The sequence below is a fragment of the Oncorhynchus mykiss genome, chromosome 8 (genome assembly GCF_013265735.2).
Source record: "Oncorhynchus mykiss isolate Arlee chromosome 8, USDA_OmykA_1.1, whole genome shotgun sequence".
NCBI classification, from domain to species: Eukaryota; Metazoa; Chordata; class Actinopteri; order Salmoniformes; family Salmonidae; genus Oncorhynchus; species Oncorhynchus mykiss.
Window position 1 is genome coordinate 53833158 of NC_048572.1, and position 19435 is coordinate 53852592.

Below are 19435 nucleotides of genomic sequence, written 5' to 3' on the forward strand. Positions count from 1 at the left end.
TCCAAACTACCATAGTTTTTTTTTGTCAATTGCGCTGTGGTAAATGAAGTTCAACAGTCAATCATTCAATGAGTAGCCAAATGAAAATGAAATGGAAGAGAAAACATAATTGATTTCTAGAATCCTTTTAAAGAATCAGATCAAATGCCGATGGTGGTTTGAGAATTCTCCACAGCAAAACACTGAACATATACTATATGTATCAGTGTCTATCAATCAACATGAGAAGATAGATGATTTCAATTGAGAAGCATTTAAAAATGGACATCAATCCAGACGTACACCTGAAATTACAAGATGATTGGAATGAGGAAGTAACATACAGTAAGTTATGCAGCTATGCATTTAAGCGTTATGAGAACCGCAGGCAATTAACTTGATGTTTTACAGGAATTTAATACAAAACTAACCAGTGGCATTCTAAAATACTATAACCATTTTGATCAGCACTCATCTCCCAACAAATACAAAATCAATGCATCAAAATAAAATTGACCATCGACATAATTTTGGAGAGTCAATTCTCGTTTCTTCCAACATGATAGTGGAAAAAATACTTTGGATCGCTAATGTGAAGAGTTTTAACTACCCCAACAAAGGTTTGGTTATGAACATCATCCCTTCAAACTGTCATTTTTTGGTTTGTTCAAAATGGCAGACAACCATGCGATAGCCAAATGTTCCCAAAAACACAGCAGATATATCATTGATTGAACATTGATAAAGACATTCCCATTCCCTTGCATTGTGGAGAAAAGTCCCAAAATATGCATGTCCAGCCCAACCCTCCCTTTCTTTACATAACATTTCCCTGGCTAAGCAGCTGTCTAGGAGGAGTTAAAATACTGAGGCTCATTGTACAATTGGATTACTAACAACTCTCAAAAGTACACAGGGTGACTTTTAAGGATATAGAGCAAATGCCAAATGGGCTGGTCCATTTTTTATGTAGTGGACCTGTAAGTTTTTTTTGTGCAAAATAAGAATTATCTGGAGAATGATGGGAGCCTCAAGGAAATAAATGGGCCATAGTGGGGGCCTTAAGGGAAAAAAAGGGCCAATGTTTTGAAATGCCAGAGATGACTTCTGGTCTGAGTCCGCCCCTGATATAGAGGATGATGTTTTCTGCTCGCAGAGATTTTATCCGAAAGGGACCCTTGTTATACCAATTAGGAATATGCTAATGCATCGATTATGCAGTTGTGACCCAGCATGTGGAATTCAAATGGCCGGAACAATTCCACCTATTCAAGGCAGAAATAGAGTTTGGAACAGCTGGGGCAGATGAACTACGTTGGAACTCAAAGTTTCCTCAAAAGAAAGGCTTCTTAAAAAATCTCCTCCTAGACAGTTCACTTTCATTAACCAACTAGTCATGCCTTCAGCAGCTGTTAAACTCTTATCTGCTTAACTCAACTCTGGTTTCATGCCCAATGTCAGGAAAAACAACATGATCCTTTTTTCCTCAGAGTGAATAGTGTGGGTTCAAGCCACCGTATGGCATGCAAAAAAAGCAAGTCGATACAATACCATGCAGGCAATAAAAAGATGTCCGCATCCTGCATGCTGAAAAGCCAGTATATTGAGAGCAAAGAGAGCGAAAACAAAGCCTGAGATCTATTTAGAAATGAAAACCATCCTTGACAAATATCGCAATATTGTCAAGTTGGATTGGGGTTGAATATTTACTTAGACAGTGTTTTATCTGCAAGCAGCTGTAAAAACGCATTAAGAAGCTCAATGTTTTTGACGTCCCTGTCTCTTTCCCCTGGACTCTCCGCCTTCAGTAGCATGCCGTCTGACAAGGCTTTGGAGCAAGGAAGGGGGCCGCAATAGTGACTAATTTGCTCATTTTAGACAATCTACGATTTAAAACGGGCAGAGACATGAGTCATTCCAGGTCACAAATTATGTGACAGAACCTGATGGAAGTCGTCCGTCAACATAATACATGGATTCCTATTTTACCCTCTGATTAATGTGAAGTTAAGTAGCAAAGCAGAGGTGAAATGTGTCCTTTAAAAGTGACTTGCTTCTACGTCATGTTAATTGTCTAGTGAATCATGATGAGTTCCACTCAATCAGCTCGGTTCATCGGGGGTTGGGTCGATGTGTCGTTTGCACACAGGAACTGTCTCAAATTGCATGGATGCTCTTGACGGCACCAGTGACGCCTTTGTAGGAGGAGTATTTTAAATGCCGTAGTGTCCAAATGATTCCAGGCTGGTGAAAGTGGTTAGAGCATTACACAATGCGAGAGGTTGCTAGAGGGTTCTCAATTTCCGTAATGGTATAACATTGCACAGTGTATGTTTCTCTGTATCGGGATATGTTTGCTTTAAGAATACGTCTTATTGTGAATCTCTACATTTAAGGCTGGACTACGTTGGATGTGGAATTAGGTGGAATTAGGTTTTGGAATTAGGTGGAATTAGGTTTTCACAAAAAATCTATGAATCTTGAAAAGGACACAAATAGACAACTGTCCATAGACTACAGTGATGTGGGCACTAGAAGCTACGGAAGCAGAACCAATTGATGGCATTTTGAAGCTCTCAATATACTGTGTAGTGTTGGCATAGCATGGAGAAGAGCTGGCACCACTTTCGACCTAGTGCGAGACAATTGGAATTGTCTGAAACAAGATGTCTCCCACCCTTGCAAAATATCCCATAGAAGTAGGCTTTCAAAACATCCTTTTGTTATAGACCTTTCATTGTTTGTATGATCACTCCATCAAAAAATTCTGCATTTCCTTACTTCGTCAGCAACTCTATTTGCAAGTACACACAGCTGAGAAAACTAGATATAAATACACCTTCCAAAAAGGGCTTTAGAACATGTGAATATGGGAATATCACTTGATTCACACGGTTGAAAACAACCTAACCTGTGACATCATCATATATCTACCGCATCAGCCAACACAAAAGAGACCATTGAAGAACGTAACTGTCATAAACAACATCACTGTCCTGGGTGGTGTTGAAGTACCAGCCTGGTCTCATGGACTAGATGTAACATAATAAATGTAAATCCGGTACACTCAAATTAGTACAATATACAGTAAGTTACATTTGGTATGGTTACATACCTCAGAATTTTGGCAATGAAGTCCTTTACCATTTTTATGCCTCCGTGCACAGTTAGATGGAAGTTGCTAACTAGTGTTGGAATGGAAGTCTATTGGTACCTGCTAGCAAGATAGTAGATACCATAGACCTCCAGTCATTGTGCTAATGCTAGTTAGCATTGGCTTGGAAACTACCTCTAACGTCCTTCATACTGGATGCAGAGACATAAAATAGAAGTAGATAAAGGGCTTTATTGCCAAAATCCTGAAGTATCCCTTTAAGGCAAAAACAAAAGGAGGGTTGATGGGGGCATAAAACGTGAATGTCTAGCAACCCAAAGGTTATGTGTTCAAATCTCTTCAGAGACCACTTTAGCATTTTAGCTAATTAGCAACTTTGCAACTACTTACTACTTTTGAGCTACTTTGCAAATACTTATCATGTTAGCTAACCCTTGCCCTACCTCTAGCCTAGCTAACGTTAGCATTAGCCATTTAGCCACCTAACTAACGTTAGCCACAACAAATAGGGATTTGTAACATATCATACGTTTTGCAAATTCGTAACATATTGTACTAATTGCAATTCGTAACATATCATACGAATTGTGTTTCATAACATCTCATGAAATGGATGATGGACATCCATAAATGAATACATACCACACGTAACATATCATACTAAATGGAGGGAGACGGATTTAGGTATAGATCAGGTTGGAAGTACACAACTCATCCCTGATGGGAAAGGGTTAAAAATGGATGCAGTGATATGGCCGTGGGCTGCTTTTTCCTCTTTGTGTCATCTAGCCTTTTAACCTTGGCCATCTCCCCCAGCTTTCTTTATCTCCCTCTCTCACCATGTTTGGATGAGCTCATGCAAGAGACAGATGGTTTGTCCCGGGGATATACAGTAGCAATAACTGACAATGCGTCCTCTAAGCTATTGGAGGGATTTCATGAACAAGGGATAAAATCAAAAGGCCTCTCTCAGTCATGAGTATTCAAAACTTCCCAAAATCCTGTTGTCGGTTCTATGTAGTAATAAAATTTAACATATATACATTTACCAAAAAGATTGGTTGGAAAGAATTGTAACTGTTACATACAGTATAAAGACAACATTACACAGTAGACAATGATAATGCCAAATAAAGCATTATTTGTTGCTTGTATGGCATGCTGCATGCAAGTCTGATTAAACCTGAAATTGAGAAAAACGGGTTTAACCGGCAATTGTGGACACAATACTGTATATGGAGCAGCAAGCAGTATTTTTTGACACGTGTTATATTACAGACACTTTAATACATACTTTTAAATTAGATTATGTGGGCTAAAAATATAAATGTAATATAAAAAAGTATACTTTTTTAAATTACTAATGTTACTGTCCCCACTACAATTTTTTGGGGGGTTTGTAATTTTGTCTTTGAAACATTTAATTCATTTCTATGGAGGAATGCTTTTACTGGGGAGTGCCAATATGACCGACCTGTGGCTTCAAAGCCTCTCGGTGGCCAATACATAGCATCAGCGATCCATGGTTTATAAACATCATTGCAGGTAGGCCATATGATCCTACTTGCTCTGGACTTCATAGGAGTGACAACGTGACATGATATCCCCAGTTGATGTTAACTGCTAACATTAAAGACTTTCAGCTCAAAATGCAGATGTAAAACAGTTTATTTCTGTATCGTGCTTTTTGAAATCGCAATGACCGTTTATGGCTGAAATGACAGGCTACATTTGCATAGCGATTTTGCGCTGGAGTTTACCCTGTGTGCGCGTGCGTGGGCTGCAAGCTTTGAACCACGCCATTTTTGGGATCGAAGGTCAAACGTTTGAAAACCACTGAGCTAGTGAACAGATTGCTGATTTGCTGTACAGCTACAGTGGGGCAAAAAAGTATTTAGTCAGCCACCAATTGTGCAAGTTCTCCGACTTAAAGAGATGAGAAAGGCCTGTAATTTTCATCATAGGTAAACTTCACCTATGACAGACAAAATAAGAAAAAAAATCCAGAAAATCACATTGTAGGATTTTTAATGAATTTATTTGCAAATTATGGTGGAAAATAAGTATTTGGTCAATAACAAAAGTTTATCTCAATACTTTGTTATATACCCTTTGTTGGCAATGACAGAGGTCAAAAGTTTTCTGTAAGTCGTCACAAGGTTTTCACACACTGTTGCTGGTATTTTGGCCCATTCCTCCATGCAGATCTCCTCTAGAGCAGTGATGTTTTGGGGCTGTTGCTGGGCAACACAGACTTTCAACTCCCTCCAAAGATTTTCTATGGGGTTGAGATCTGGAGACTGGCTAGGCCACTCCAAGACCTTGAAATGCTTTTTACGAAGCCACTCCTTCGTTGCCCGGGCGGTGTGTTTGGGATCATTGTCATGCTGAAAGACCCAGCCACGTTTCATCTTCAATGCCCTTGCTGATGGAAGGAGGTTTTCACTCAAAATCTCACGATACATGGCCCCATTCATTCTTTCCTTTACACGGATCAGTCGTCCTGGTCCCTTTGCAGAAAAACATCCCAGAAGCAGGATGTTTCCACCCCCATGCTTCACAGTAGGTATGGTGTTCTTTGGATGCAACTCAGCATTCTTTGCCCTCCAAACACGACAAGTTGAGTTTTTACCAAAAAGTTATATTTTGGTTTCATCTATTTTGGTTTCATCTGACCTTCTCCCAATCTCCCAATCTTCTTCTGGATCATCCAAATGCTCTCTAGCAAACTTCAGACGGGCCTGGACATGTACTGGCTTAAGCAGGGGGACACGTCTGGCACTGCAGGATTTGAGTCCCTGGTGGCGTAGTGTGTTACTGATGGTAGAATTTGTTACTTTGGTCCCAGCTCTCTGCAGGTCATTCACTAGGTCCCCCCGTGTGGTTCTGAGATTTTTGTGATTTCTTGTGATCATTTTGACCCCACGGGGTGAGATCTTGCATGGAGCCCCAGATTGAGGGAGATTATCAGTGGTCTTGTATGTCTTCCATTTCCTAATAATTGCTCCCACAGTTTATTTCTTCAAACCAAGCTGCTTACCTATTGCAGATTCAGTCTTCCCAGCCTGGTGCACTTCTACAATTTTGTTTCTGGTGTCCTTTGACAGCTCTTTGGTCTTGGCCATAGTGGAGTTTGGAGTGTGACAGTTGGAGGTTGTGGACAGGTGTCTTTTATACTGATAACAAGTTCAAACAGGTGCTATTAATACAGGTAACGAGTGGAGGACAGAGGAGCCTCTGAAAGAAGAAATTACAGGTCTGTGAGAGCCAGAAATCTTGCTTGTTTGTAGGTGACCAAATACTTATTTTCCACCATAATTTGCAAATAAATTCATTAAAAATCCTACAATGTGATTTTGTCTGTCATAGTTGAAGTGTACCTAGGATGAAAATTACAGGCCTCTCTCATCATTTTAAGTGGGAGAACTTGCACAATTGGTGGCTGACTAAATACTTTTTTGCCCCACTGTATATGATCGGGTGCAGCGCAAACTTCAAATTGCAGGGAGAGAATAAATATGCATCTCCAGAAATTGTTTGGTGATCAAGAAAATGAACTGTTTACTTTGCAAGCTCACCAGCAATGGGGCATCATGCAACAATTACTAGCATAGGCCTACCGGTCTTTTGGTATTTCAAAATTGCTTGAAATTAATCATTTACTATTGTAGCTTGCATTTAGAAATGGTTGTTAAAATGTATTATTGCATAATCAAAGTGTGTTGAAGACAAACTAATATATGTGTAGTTGAACAAGTCATTGCCTGTATAGAAATTTCTTCACTTGACTTGAAAAAACGTATGACCTGACTTGACTTGCTCTTAGAATGCACAACTTGGACTTGACTTGGGAGTCGCCCGTTCTACTTGTGACTCAACTTGGAGACTTGGACCTTGACACTTGAGACATGCTTGTGACTCAAATGATAATGACTTGGTCCCACCTCTGCCCAGAGCAGGCAACATTTTGGACAGGCTAATTTGCTCCTAATATAAAGCCTCTGCAGGGGATAGAACATTCAAATGTGACTTGTCATATGCCTTAGCTTGTCCGTGTAAAAACAGCAGCCCTTTTCTACAGTAATTCATCATACAAGCAACAGAAAAATCGTAGCACATTTAAGGATTTTTAACGGGTCTCCTTGATTTTGAGCAGTGGCATAGATTATTTTGGGACAAATATGTTGAAATGTAAGAGGGGAGGATGTCAACGGCAGTAAACATATACAGATAGGTTTGCAGTCGAGTTTAATCCTAATTGTGTTTGCACATCAAGCCAAAATGCAAAGCAAGCACTCCACAAGGATTCTAGCAATAATTTCAAGCATTCGAGAAATGCTCTCTTTTCATTACCATTTACTGAACGAAATTGTAATTAAATCTATTTGAAACTAAGTCTCATTACGCCGCAAGCGAAACAAGCCATACCACAGCAAACGCAACCCCCAAAAAATAAGAAAACCAAGCAAAAGTATCAGATAGCACAAGACAACACAGAACATATCTCCTTTAAGCAGCAATTTTGGCCTCATGGAAAAGTACTGTAGTGACTACAAAAGCTATCTTTGACAAACATAAACATCCTCCATGTTTCGGAATGTTGTTAGGTCAAGCTTGTCCATTGTCAGTAATAATACTACATGGAATATCAATGGCATGATAAATACAGAGAGTGGGGGTATATTCCAATAGTACACAAAATACAACTCAGAATAACTTCTCTTGAAGGTCTAGAAGTCTACCTGGACCATCTTTCTCACAACATACAGTGTGTTCAGTTTGTGTGTGTGGAGTTAAATGTTACATCACCACATAATGAGAACATGTTGAGAGTTTATGAGCTAGGCTAGGCAAATGAATCCAAGAGGGCCAATTCTGAGCCCGAGCTGCATACGAGCAAACTTGAACAGACCCACATATCCTTCACGAAATCTTTGTGGAATTTCAAAGTTTCACACACATATCTCTCAAGTCAGGATATGGCCTGTACTTCATTAATAACAGCCAAATCCAAACTTGAGAAAAGTACACAGAACGTGAACTTTTTACCCAAACACAAATGTGTGATTTACACGAAACTTGAGTTGTCGTGAAAGTTCAAGTTCAAGCAAACATGTATCTCAAGTTAGGATTCCACCCTTGCTGTGAACTGTATCTTTCGACCGAGTGACAACAACACACACTGGATATCAGTCAGTCACCGGCTAGTAACTCAACCCTGTTCATCTGTGGCAAGGGAAAGTCTCCTGACTTTCCAAAGCTTGTTACATGGCCAGAGGTCCAAAGGGAGACCGGGAAGAAAAACAACGGTCTCATGTAGCCTCGAAGAAGAGTGTTTCGTTTTCAGAGCGAGAGAGAGTGAGGGGGAGAGAGTTGGAGAGAAGAGATAGGACCGGAAGGGAGACAGGCAAGGCATGCAAGTGTATCTGAGTTCTGACTGGATTAGGCCTGCTGGTTATGGATAAGGAAAGAGAAATAAGTGGGGAGGATGAGGAAAAACTGCAAGCATGCCACGTTAGATGGTTACACTAGGAGGATATCCATAAAGGATCATGACGTAAAAGGGAGGGAGTTTGATAGGAAAGCCAAAAGACTGAGGAGCTTAGATAAAGTAGGGAGCTCTGGAGCTGCAGTGACCAGCAGTGGTTCCATCTACTGTACCGTCACGGTTCCTGCCAACTCCACCACCCACCCCTTCCCTCCACCCACCATGTATCAACCCCCCCCCCCCCCCCGTCTAGGTGTATTGCAGATAGACTCTGTGCTTGTCCAATCTCACATCGTTCTGCCCTTTGGCTCAGGAGCGTGGCCAATGTAACAGCGCAGCAGCAGATTCATTTCCTAACTCACACCCAGCACTTTGGAAAACAAGTGCCTCTTTTGGGGTGAGTTGGAATGATGTGATGGAGAGCAGTAAACATGAAGACTCCCATGCTGTTTCATTGTTTACCACAGGTGATCACTCAATCCATGTTTTGAAACCTCAAACTGGAGACACTGCCTTTGCCTCGAAGAAAACAATCTCCTCATGACTCCATTTTTGAAACGGTGCTAGAATGCATAGCAACACTCTCACTATTTCCCATCCTAGCTGCAGAGCTTTTCGTATAATGTTTACGGGTTAATGGGGTTATTATAATGTGGTTAGATGTTAGAACTTTGGTTAACAAATGTGTCCAAATCAAGCTCAAATCCACACTAACGATTTTGACCAGCCAAATGACTTGACATTTATTTTCACCTCAAGTAAGCACGGATGTCTTGTGTGAATATTTATCTCAGATGAATTTCCTTTGCCACGTCTGGAGCAAACTGAATCAGCTGGTGAAAAGTGACAAAAGCCTGTTGAATAACTAACCATTATGACATCACTCAATCAATTCTGTGAGGGGAGACACATAATGAAATGGTAATGTGTGTGAACCCAAAGGACTAAAAAGCTTTTGTTCCTCAGCAAAATCTTTGAAGTAGATGCTGGAAAGAGTGGGCACATTATGGATCTATAACAATTGCATAAGGAAGAGGAATACATTTTTTAAAAACGAGAATTGCTCTCAGGCTTGCTCGTGAAGGTGACTTGAAGGAGCTGCTCCATTTTTATCACAAATTCCCTCCGCCTCCGCCTCCTCCTCCTCCTTTTTGCTACCATAAAACAGTTTAGAAAGAGACGTTTGGTTCAAAGTGCTGTTCAAATCATAGGTTTCCCCTATGCTCCTAGCCACTAAAAGCCAGGATGTTTTTTTTTCTGATCACATTTTTTTATTTTTTATATATATATATATAGGTGCCACATTCATGCCAGCTAATAGGGAAATACCTAGTCCTCCTTTGCCATACTCTGTTTGGAAAGGATAGCAGTTTTTTTGGGGTGGCTGCCCCACGCCATTCCCCCCCCCCCCCCCCCCCCCCCCTCCCTCCCCACTCAGGGCAGCAGTGGCGCCAGCTCGGTGCAAAATGATGCGTTTTCCACTAGAGAGCGAGAACTCACATGGTATCCCTATGGAGCAGCATAATGGGGAAATAGAAAGTACAACATAACATTATAGACACACGCGCACACACACACACACACACACACACACACACACACGACAAACACATACACACCCAAACACACGTAAACATGTTACTTTCAAATTGAACCCATAATTGGACTGTCTCATATAACATGCACTGCTGCGGACTAGTTTGGCACGGAGTGGTGATGGGGATATCATTTCTCCTGACCCTATTAGCCACTCTATTGTGTTGACCCCAGCCGCATGTTGGGCTCAAGTACCATACACATTCGTAGTACCATAGATACCGTTAAATATTTACTAAAGAGCTTGGTTACATTTCTCTGTGGTTCTATGGTTTTCCTTTGTAGTGTTGGGAAATTACTAGACAGATAAAACACCATCAACAATGCCATCCATACTTTCGATTCATGATTTCCACTGTATTTGGCAACACATGTATCTCTCATTGTTAAATTAAGACTTAAATACCAGTATATCCATCCTTGTGAAAGTACCACTTTAAAATGGTGTCATGCAAGTAACTTCAGCAAAACGCTATTCGTTCCTGTAGACTTTGATGAATAGAGTGTTCTTTTGAATGTGTGCCAACAAAACTACTTGGTGAACTAGGATGCGAGTTGCGCCTCACCCTACTGCTTTCCTTTTTCATGTGGAGGTGGACCCAAAGGTCAAACACTCTCTTCTCTGCTGGACCCTATGGCTCAAGGGTGCAGGGGGAATTTGTTAGTGGTGTTAACAGAGGGAGGAAGTACGGGAGGAAGTGTGAGGGAAAGGGAGAAAATAAAATAAAAAAGCAGGCAAGACGTAGGAGAGCAACTGACCGAAAGACTGACTGACAACATGACAGACTGACAGTGGGCATTCCTGTTGACTGATTTGTCTTTTGGACTTTTTGACTTGCAGCCCTTTTTTCATAACGAGACTTACGGGAGCTGACGTCAACCCATCCCACCTCCCTCAGCCCCTACAAACTAAACAACTTAACATCAGATAAATTATAAACTTCAAATTTTCTCGGCATAAAGCGCGGGGTCTGAAAAAAAAAAAAGTACGCTCTTCCCTCCCTTTTCTCTGAGAATCTGTGAGAATCCCCACCGCCCCCTTGAGATAAAGCCTGATGTGCAGTTTTGGAGGGAACGGGGATCCTTGGGGCTGCTCAGCATTACCAAAACAAACCATTCAGCAAACAAACAATTAGACACTCATGAATTATGGAAAAGCTGCTAAAATAGCATAAAAACAAGGAGTAGGGACTCGTGTAGTGATCGCTGAGCTAATGAAACTCATGTTTTTTTTCTCTCTCACTCAGTCAGTAGTGTGTGTGTGTGGGGGGGGGGGGGACAACACAACAGGACACCGATAACAGAAAATGAGACTGAGGGAGAAAGAGAGACAGGGGAGTGCCGACACACACAGTGCACAGCGGTGGGGCGTGCGTTTCTGTGGCGTGCGGCAGTGGTTTTCCCTCTCTAGGGAACTCCCTAGCTGTTGTTTACCTCTCGCAGACGCGCACCGTCCAGGCGGCAATGATCCAGGAGGAGATGCTGAAGACAAGCAGCACGGTGCCGGGGCAGATGGTCATGAGGGTCTTCATGACGAAGCGCGTATTGAAGTTGATCTTGTTGAGGGCGCCGATGCTGCGCGACGAGGCGTCCGTGAAGAGCTTGCTGTGCAGCAGCATGACGCGGCCGATCAGGTAGAGGCGCAGGAACATGGGAATGGAGAGGATGATGTCCACGTCGGCGTTGGCCGTCGACGGCGTGTAGGTGAAGGCGATCCGCGCCGTCCACGTGAAGCGGTAATGGCCCGGGATGGGGTGGATGGCGCACACCAGCAGCTCCAGCACGATGAAGAAGATGCGCTCGTACGTCATGGCTATCCTCCAGTCGTCCGCCCCATTGTCCACCATGAACAGCTGGAGAGGAGCACAAAATAGCTTGGTTATGCTTTATTTGACCGTCTTCGTTGGTCACACTTAACAGATGCGGCGCTAAACCCATGCATTTACCAGGTAATTATATAAGCAGGTAGTTTCTTACTGCAGTGTGGGTACACATTGCTCCACCGTGCTTAGCTTTATGCCAGGTTTTGAGACCGTACAAACGTGATCAAATATTTAATAGACACCCCTCCTTATTTAAAAAATGGTCTTAAAATAAGTACCAGAGGGCACCTTGTTGAGAGTACATTGCATTGTTGTCTCACAATTTCTTAGTAAATATCATCATATCAATCAACTGAAGAAGGACAGTTAAATATCTAATGTGCCCAATTAAGCTGACCTGTGTAACGGTTGAATCCTAAAAAAAAATCTATGAAAAAAACTTCAAATATTACGATTTATTAATAATAGGCATCATAATCAATGCAATAAGATAATCAAACTCAATTACACTGCATGCATTACTGCATCCATGAAATGTCATTTTCGAGCAATTCAGGCAATCACCACACCACCACATAAATGACGGCATAATGAAATGGTATTTCCTGCAACATTGTTCCATTGTTTCGACTCACCTGGATTTCCCGGGCATGGTACATTATTATAAGACCAAGCAATATAACAGTGGAAAGGCTGATAAGGCATTTCAGTGCAAATGAGTACGAAGATTCCTGCAGTGAGAGACAAAGACATAAAATATTTTTTTAGAGACAGTAATATTGACGACAAACATAAATACAGAAAATATATGAACAATATATTTAGTTCTTTATTGATGATTCGTGTAGAACCTATGTTGACTTTCAGAAGACTGGTCATACCTGGGTCATACCTAAAAGCATTAATATAAACTGTCTAATAAATCTTCACCTGTGTCAATCAGTCTCAAGCAGTCTTAATGGGGTGGCAGGTAGCCCAGTGGTTAAAACAGTGTGTTGGGCCAGTAACCACAAGGTTGATAGATCAGATCCCCAAGCTGACAAGGTAAAAATCTGTCATTCTGCCCCTGAACAAGGTAGTTAACCCACTGTCCCTAAGCTGTCATTGTAAATCAGAATTTGTTCTTAACTGACTTGCCTAGTTAAATATAAAAAATGGTGGGCAAAGCATGTTGATTTCAGATTTCTAGTTGGATGGAGCAAATAAGTCCTTCCAACTTTTAACTTCTTTGGAGTGACTGTAGTAGCAGAGAAACACTGACAGCGCGGGCAACAACAAACTGGTGAAAACCACCTTTTATTAGCTTAAAACCTAACGAGAGAGCCCCACAAAGTGTTGTCTCAAACATGGCAGTGGCAGAAAGCAAAGGTGAAACATTGGCTGTCTACAGAATGCTAACTACTAATACATAAACGCTGCCACTAAGAGGGGAGAGAGGTATTTTCAATCTAATAGTAGATGCAGAAACGGCGCAGTTCTGTTGTGCATATCCTGGCATTAGCAAGACGTGACCCTGGATGAGTGGTGCGAGTGATGAATTGGTCGTTTGGATGCTAGAGCTGCAACGCATATAAAGGAATCATAGATCTTTGGAATGAGGGCCTGCACTACTCGAGTTCCCTCTGTGGGTAAAAAGCAATTTGATAAATCAGCTGTAATAGTGGTGGGGAGTAAAACGTGTTATGGTAATGACGTGGGGTTGTAATCACGATCCTGACAACGGCGACAAAAACAACAACGGGAATCATTCATAAATGTCACTAGCGATTTGTAAAAGCTGCCCATTACTAGGTTGTCAAGGCCCTCAGACGTCCAAGTCGTTGTAAATGGATATTGACATGCTCTCTTGGGGTGGGGTCAAGGAAGCATGCATTAGAATGTGAGCCATTACACTGACCATGCAGCCAACAGACATAGTAGGCGGAGAGAAAATTAGCGAATGTATTTTTAGCAATCAACTAAATTGCTTTGCCCCTCAGGTCTCTGGTACCTCCCAAGACACCCTAATGTCTGAAATTGTTTTGAGAAGTCCCCAGTGAAATAACATTGAGTAAACCAATTAATCCACCTGCCGGAAGTTCAAGGATTTTTCAGTCCCAAAGCTCACTCCCTTTAACGCATTCCCCTCCTTAAGGGCTCGGAAAACCTTGATGCCCATGTGACATGCAAGATAGAAAATGGCTCATTCGTCTTGTTGCCCGTCTTATGTGGGAGGAGTGCCCTGTCGCTCAGGGATGGGGTCAGTTCAATTTCAACTTAGGTCAACTCCGAAAATGAATCTAAATGTTCTAAAACAATTTGTTAACACCCAGCAAACAGGGGACGTCCTAAGGAAATTAGGTGACATTCCCATTAGGTCCCTTTAAAGGTTTTCCTTCTGAGAATGTTCTAGGAACAGTAAAACATGTCGTTTACCTAGGGACCATAAGAGGACGTTCAGTACAGGTCTGGGTTTGGTCGCAGTATAACGTAATAATGAGGTATTTTGATGTCCATCAGGGAACGTTACGAAAAGGTTCATATTTGGCTCTGAGAGGACGTTATCCATGGGACATTCAATGATCACAAGGGGACTTTTTGTGATGGTCATGAGGACGTCACATGATTGTCCCAAGGGAACGTTCTCTGGTGGGCCTTTGTGTACTGTAGTTCCATTTCATTTATCAGGACGTCACTGAGGACCATGTCAGGACCTTTTTAGTACTTTCATTTTACAAGTATAATAATAATTAGGAGGGCACTTTTATCACTATGATAAACATAATACTTTCTCTTAAAGGTAGACTCAGCGGAATGACGTTGCTACGAGCAGCGCCGCAGATATTGAGATGAGCGAGATGCAAGATGTTGCTCTCACACAGTCACACACGGTCCCACAAAATATCTGCGCATGTGCACGGGCTTGCTTCATGCTGTTACAGCGTGGTAGCCATAGGACCAAAGAAAGCAGCTGAGAACCAAGAGATTGTGAGGTTAAATTCAAGATGAGGACACGTTGAATAATAATGACTGTATAAATAAGACAAAGAGCTGTGAATGGATCAGAGGTTCACCAATCAGGTCCTTGATGGGATTGGCAACAGTAACAAGGGGTGAGTTCTAATGAAGCTAGGGTGCCCATTCCCTGTGTATAACTTAATTTTTTGAGAGCATCTGCAGAGAGGAATGGGAGAAACTCTCCAAATACAGGTGTGCCAAGCTTGTAGCGTCATACCCAAGAAAACTCTATGCTCTAATCACTGCCAAAGGTGCTTCAACAAAATACTGAGTAAAGGGTCTTTCTTTGCAACCATCAAGTGACGTCCCCGGGACTAACCAGGAACTAGACAAAACCTCTAGGCGACCATTTCGTGAAGATCTGGGGACGTCTTAACAACTTATTTCCGTTTGCAGGGTAGAAACCTTATAAACACCTATAGGCAATATTGGATTCATCAATTCAATTCAAATCAATTTATGGAATTGGCTGGACTTGACCAACACATTGCTGCTGTATCTTTACCTCATGCAGTTGTAAAAAAAAATAAAATAGAGTAGCCATTCCAGCTATTACTTAGGGCAATCAATGCTGGCTCGTAGCATTGACTATGTGGTGACGCTAGCCAACAGTGCAGCCTTGTAAACATTGGGGCCGAACCTTTCCCCAAGTGCACTGTGAAAAAATGTCTGGACAGAAAGCACTGCCCAAATCCAAATTGATTGGTTGATAGAGCGAATGTTAGCTTTGGGAGTCACGACCAGGCCGATGCGACTCTTTGAGTTTATTGAGTTTATTTTATTTTTACAGGGACTGTGCACATTAATCAACGTTTCAGTAAAAGTGCCGGTTTTAGCCAGCCAGCTAATTTTCAACCGCAGTCCCTGGGCAGGTTATTAAAAACAATTACAATATAGACAATAGCAACATAGGACAAGCAAGACATAGCATACAGACAGAGCAACATAGGACAAGCAAGACGCAGCATACAGACATAGCAACATAGAACAAAAAGCAGCAAGACAAAATTCATAAAAGCATAAAAGCAACAAAGTGTTTTCACACCTCACAAGCTACAGACAACAGACAACATGGAAAGCGGCAACACACAGCTAGGGACCATGTTCACAAATATGATTGACCTTTAGCCATGTCTTCAAGCATTTTGTGAAAGTGTGATATGTGGTGCAGTTATGTGTGTCTGATGGCGGTCTATTCCAGACAATGGAAGCTCTCACAGAGAAAATGGATTTACTAAAGGTGCTTTTCCTTAAGGGAACAGTCACCTCTCATGGTAGACCTTGTGGATCTGCTGCCATATGTTTGGGTTTTCTGTTTAACAAAAATACTGAGTGGAGGGGGAGCCAGGCCATTTAGGATCTTGAATACAAGACATGTGTCGGTGTATTGCACAAGATTTTCCCAACTCAGGAGCTCATGCTTTCTGAGGATGTAACAGTGATGATGACTATTGGGCTTCCTAACAAGCACTTTGAGAGCCTGTTTGTAGACAGACTGACTAGGTCTTAATGTTGTGCAGCAAGCTTGGGCCCAACTAGTCAAGCAGTATGTTAAGTGGGGGAGTATCATAGATTTGAAGTACAGTTTTGCTACCTCTGTAGTCAAACAAGTTTGTATAAATCGAAAATTACTTAGGTTGAATTTGGTTATTTGAATGACCTTTTTCACATGCTTTTTAAAAGAGAGGTTGGAATCAAGTATGATGCCAAGGTACTTAAAATCAGATACCACCTGGAGCTTCTCCCCTGACACATAGACATCTGGCTCAGTAGCATCTGTTGCCCTCTTTGTGAAGAACATGCAAACAGTTTTTTTCACATTGAGATGCAAACATGAGTAACTGAGCCACTTTGTAACCTGGACCATTACAGTAGTGAGTTCTTGTGCAGCTTGTTGTTTGCTCTTTGCATGCACATATATCACTGTATCATCTGCATACATTTGAACTTCAGACCCAGTACAGACAGAAGGCAGATCATTAATGTACAGGCTGAACAGGAGGGGCCCCAGTATTGACCCTTGGTGCACGCCCACATCATAGCTAAGAGTGGTCGACAACTCATTGCTCACTCTGACACACCGAGTTCTGCCTTCAAGGTATGATTTCATCCATCTCAAGGCATCAGGGGAAAAGTTGAACTTGGACAATTTTGTGATGAGAATCTCATGGTTAACAGTATCAAAAGCCTTCCTTGGGTCCAGAAACACAGCCCCAACAATGCCCCCTTTGTCCATCTTGGACTTCACATTTTCCAGACGAAAGCAGTTGGCCGTTTCAGTGGAGTGTTTCGCTCTGAAGCCAAACTGCATGGAGTGTAATGTGAAGGGGCTGTTGTTGAGGTGGGCAATCAGTTGTTCTGCTATACACTTTTCAACAACCTTTGACACCACAGGTAGTATACTAATGGGCTTGTAGTTACTCATGTCAGCAGGGTCGCCTGATTTAAAGATGGCCATTATTATGGCTGACTTCCATACCCTTGGAAACACACCGAGACCAATAGATGTGTTGGTGACCTTAGCAATTGGGGCCAATGAGTGACTCTTTGTAGTTTTTAAGAAAGGTAGAGTCCAGCCCAAACACATCTTTGGCTTTAGAGTTCTTTAGTGAGCTAATCACCTTGTTCACCTTTGACTCAGAAACCTCCCTTATGCTGAAGGCAGGTTGAGCGTCATTCACTAGCACTGAGCCCAAGAAACAAGTGGAGGGGTTCTGTGTCAGTACCCTGACAGAGTCAATAAAGTAGGAATTGAAGGATATTGTTATTTCGACTGCATCCTGTGTTAGATTGTTATTCACCATGATTTCTGCAGTGTTACTATGGTCTTTCCCTGTTAACTTTTTTTAGATTCTCCCAGATCAGTTTAGAATTTCCATTTGCTTCACCAATTATGTTAATAAAAAAACTGTGAAATTACAGCAGCCCATGTTGGGTTGTCCTGACACTCCCATGCGCTGGTCAGAGATAATGTCCCAGCAAATACTGAACGTCCTGAGGACATTCGATGACCTTCCCATTAGGTCCGTATACGGTTTTGCCGCTACATTATCTTGTTATCACATCGCGTGATGGTCCCAAAGGGAACGTTCTCTGGGGGACCTTTGTTTGGTTCCCTGTACGTTTTCAGGACGTCACTGAGGACCATGTCAGGACCTTTTTAGGAGGTTATCAGGGCTTTAATTTGACTAGTTCTTAGGACATTGCGTGATGGTCCTAAGGGAACGTTATTTGGGGACACAATGTCCAAAGAATTTCCTAAAAACGTCCTCAGGGATGTCCACGGAACCAACCGGGAACTAGAGAAAACCTGGGGACGTCCTAACAACTCATTATTGTTTGCAGGGGTCAGACACTTGGAAGTAGCTCTCTCTATTGTTTGATTGTGCAGCGTCTTGTTTGAATTCTCAGGATACCATTAGCAGCCTAATGAAGACAGTCGATTGGCCAAGCTCTGCCCTCTGATACGGCAGCAGTTGTCTATTCCAATACGAAATCAAACCATTCAAAAAGGCAATCCTTTTTTTGTTTTTGTTACTTTAATACACATATATCTTTATGAAATTGACTGCGTGTTCACCATGTTTAGCATTACTACATATCTACACATAGCATAGGAGGGTCGTTCCACCAATAGAGTACGTTTTGGGTAGTGAAGTTTAAAAAAAGAAACTGAAAAGAAAAGTCACCTAATTTTAACATTCTGACAAAGAGCAATTTAATAAAAAACATGTTTTTACCATCTCAAGACGTTGAATAAAAAATACAACGAGCCAATAGAGTGCCAAATTAAATAACAGGGTTGATGTTTTCATCTTTAATCAGCCATGAATCCGCTTGTGACATAGGGAATGGAAGCTTGTTGTGTACAACAGGGAGGGGCAATTCAATACAAGCTTCACCCCCCAAAAATGTGTTGTTTAAATATTTCTAGCTTATCCTATCTATCTATTGAGTAACAGGTTGGCATGTTATGTTATGCTCGACGCACCGAGTTTTCCACCACAAAACACCAGAAATGGCTAAAATGAGTAGAAATGGCTCACCTGCATTTATTATACAGTGCCTTGGGAAAGCACTCAGACCCCTTTACTTTTTCCACATTCTTTTACGTAACAGCCTTATTCCAAAAAATGAATTTAATAAAATAAATTCCTCAGCAATCTACAGACAATACCCCATAATGACAGTGCGAAAACAGGTTTTTTGATATTTTTGCAAATGTATTAAAGATAAAAAAACAGAACAGAAATACCTTATTGTGTGTAGATGGATGAGGGAAAAAAACAATTTAATACATTTTAGAATAAGTCTGTAACGAAATGTGGAAAAAGTAAAGGGGTCTGAATACTTTCCGAAGGCACTGTACGTTCACAACTGCAGACCACGTGCAACTACACCAGCCCAGGACCTCCACATACAGCTTCATCATCTGCG

At 41.6% G+C, this 19435-nt stretch overlaps 1 protein-coding gene across 5 annotated transcripts in view; it reads right to left on the reverse strand.

The window, feature by feature from the left end:
• The window catches only part of LOC110530934 (small conductance calcium-activated potassium channel protein 2), a 62080-nt gene that overhangs the window by 14452 nt on the left and 28193 nt on the right, over window positions 1–19435 (reverse strand). For all 5 annotated transcript variants that reach the window (XM_036985672.1, XM_036985675.1, XM_036985674.1 and 2 more), the window contains exons 3-4: window positions 12637–12732; window positions 11613–12031 (exon numbers count right to left, since the gene is read on the reverse strand). In XM_036985672.1, coding sequence (XP_036841567.1) covers window positions 11613–12031; window positions 12637–12732 — 515 coding nt within the window. The remainder of the gene's footprint in view (window positions 1–11612; window positions 12032–12636; window positions 12733–19435) is intronic.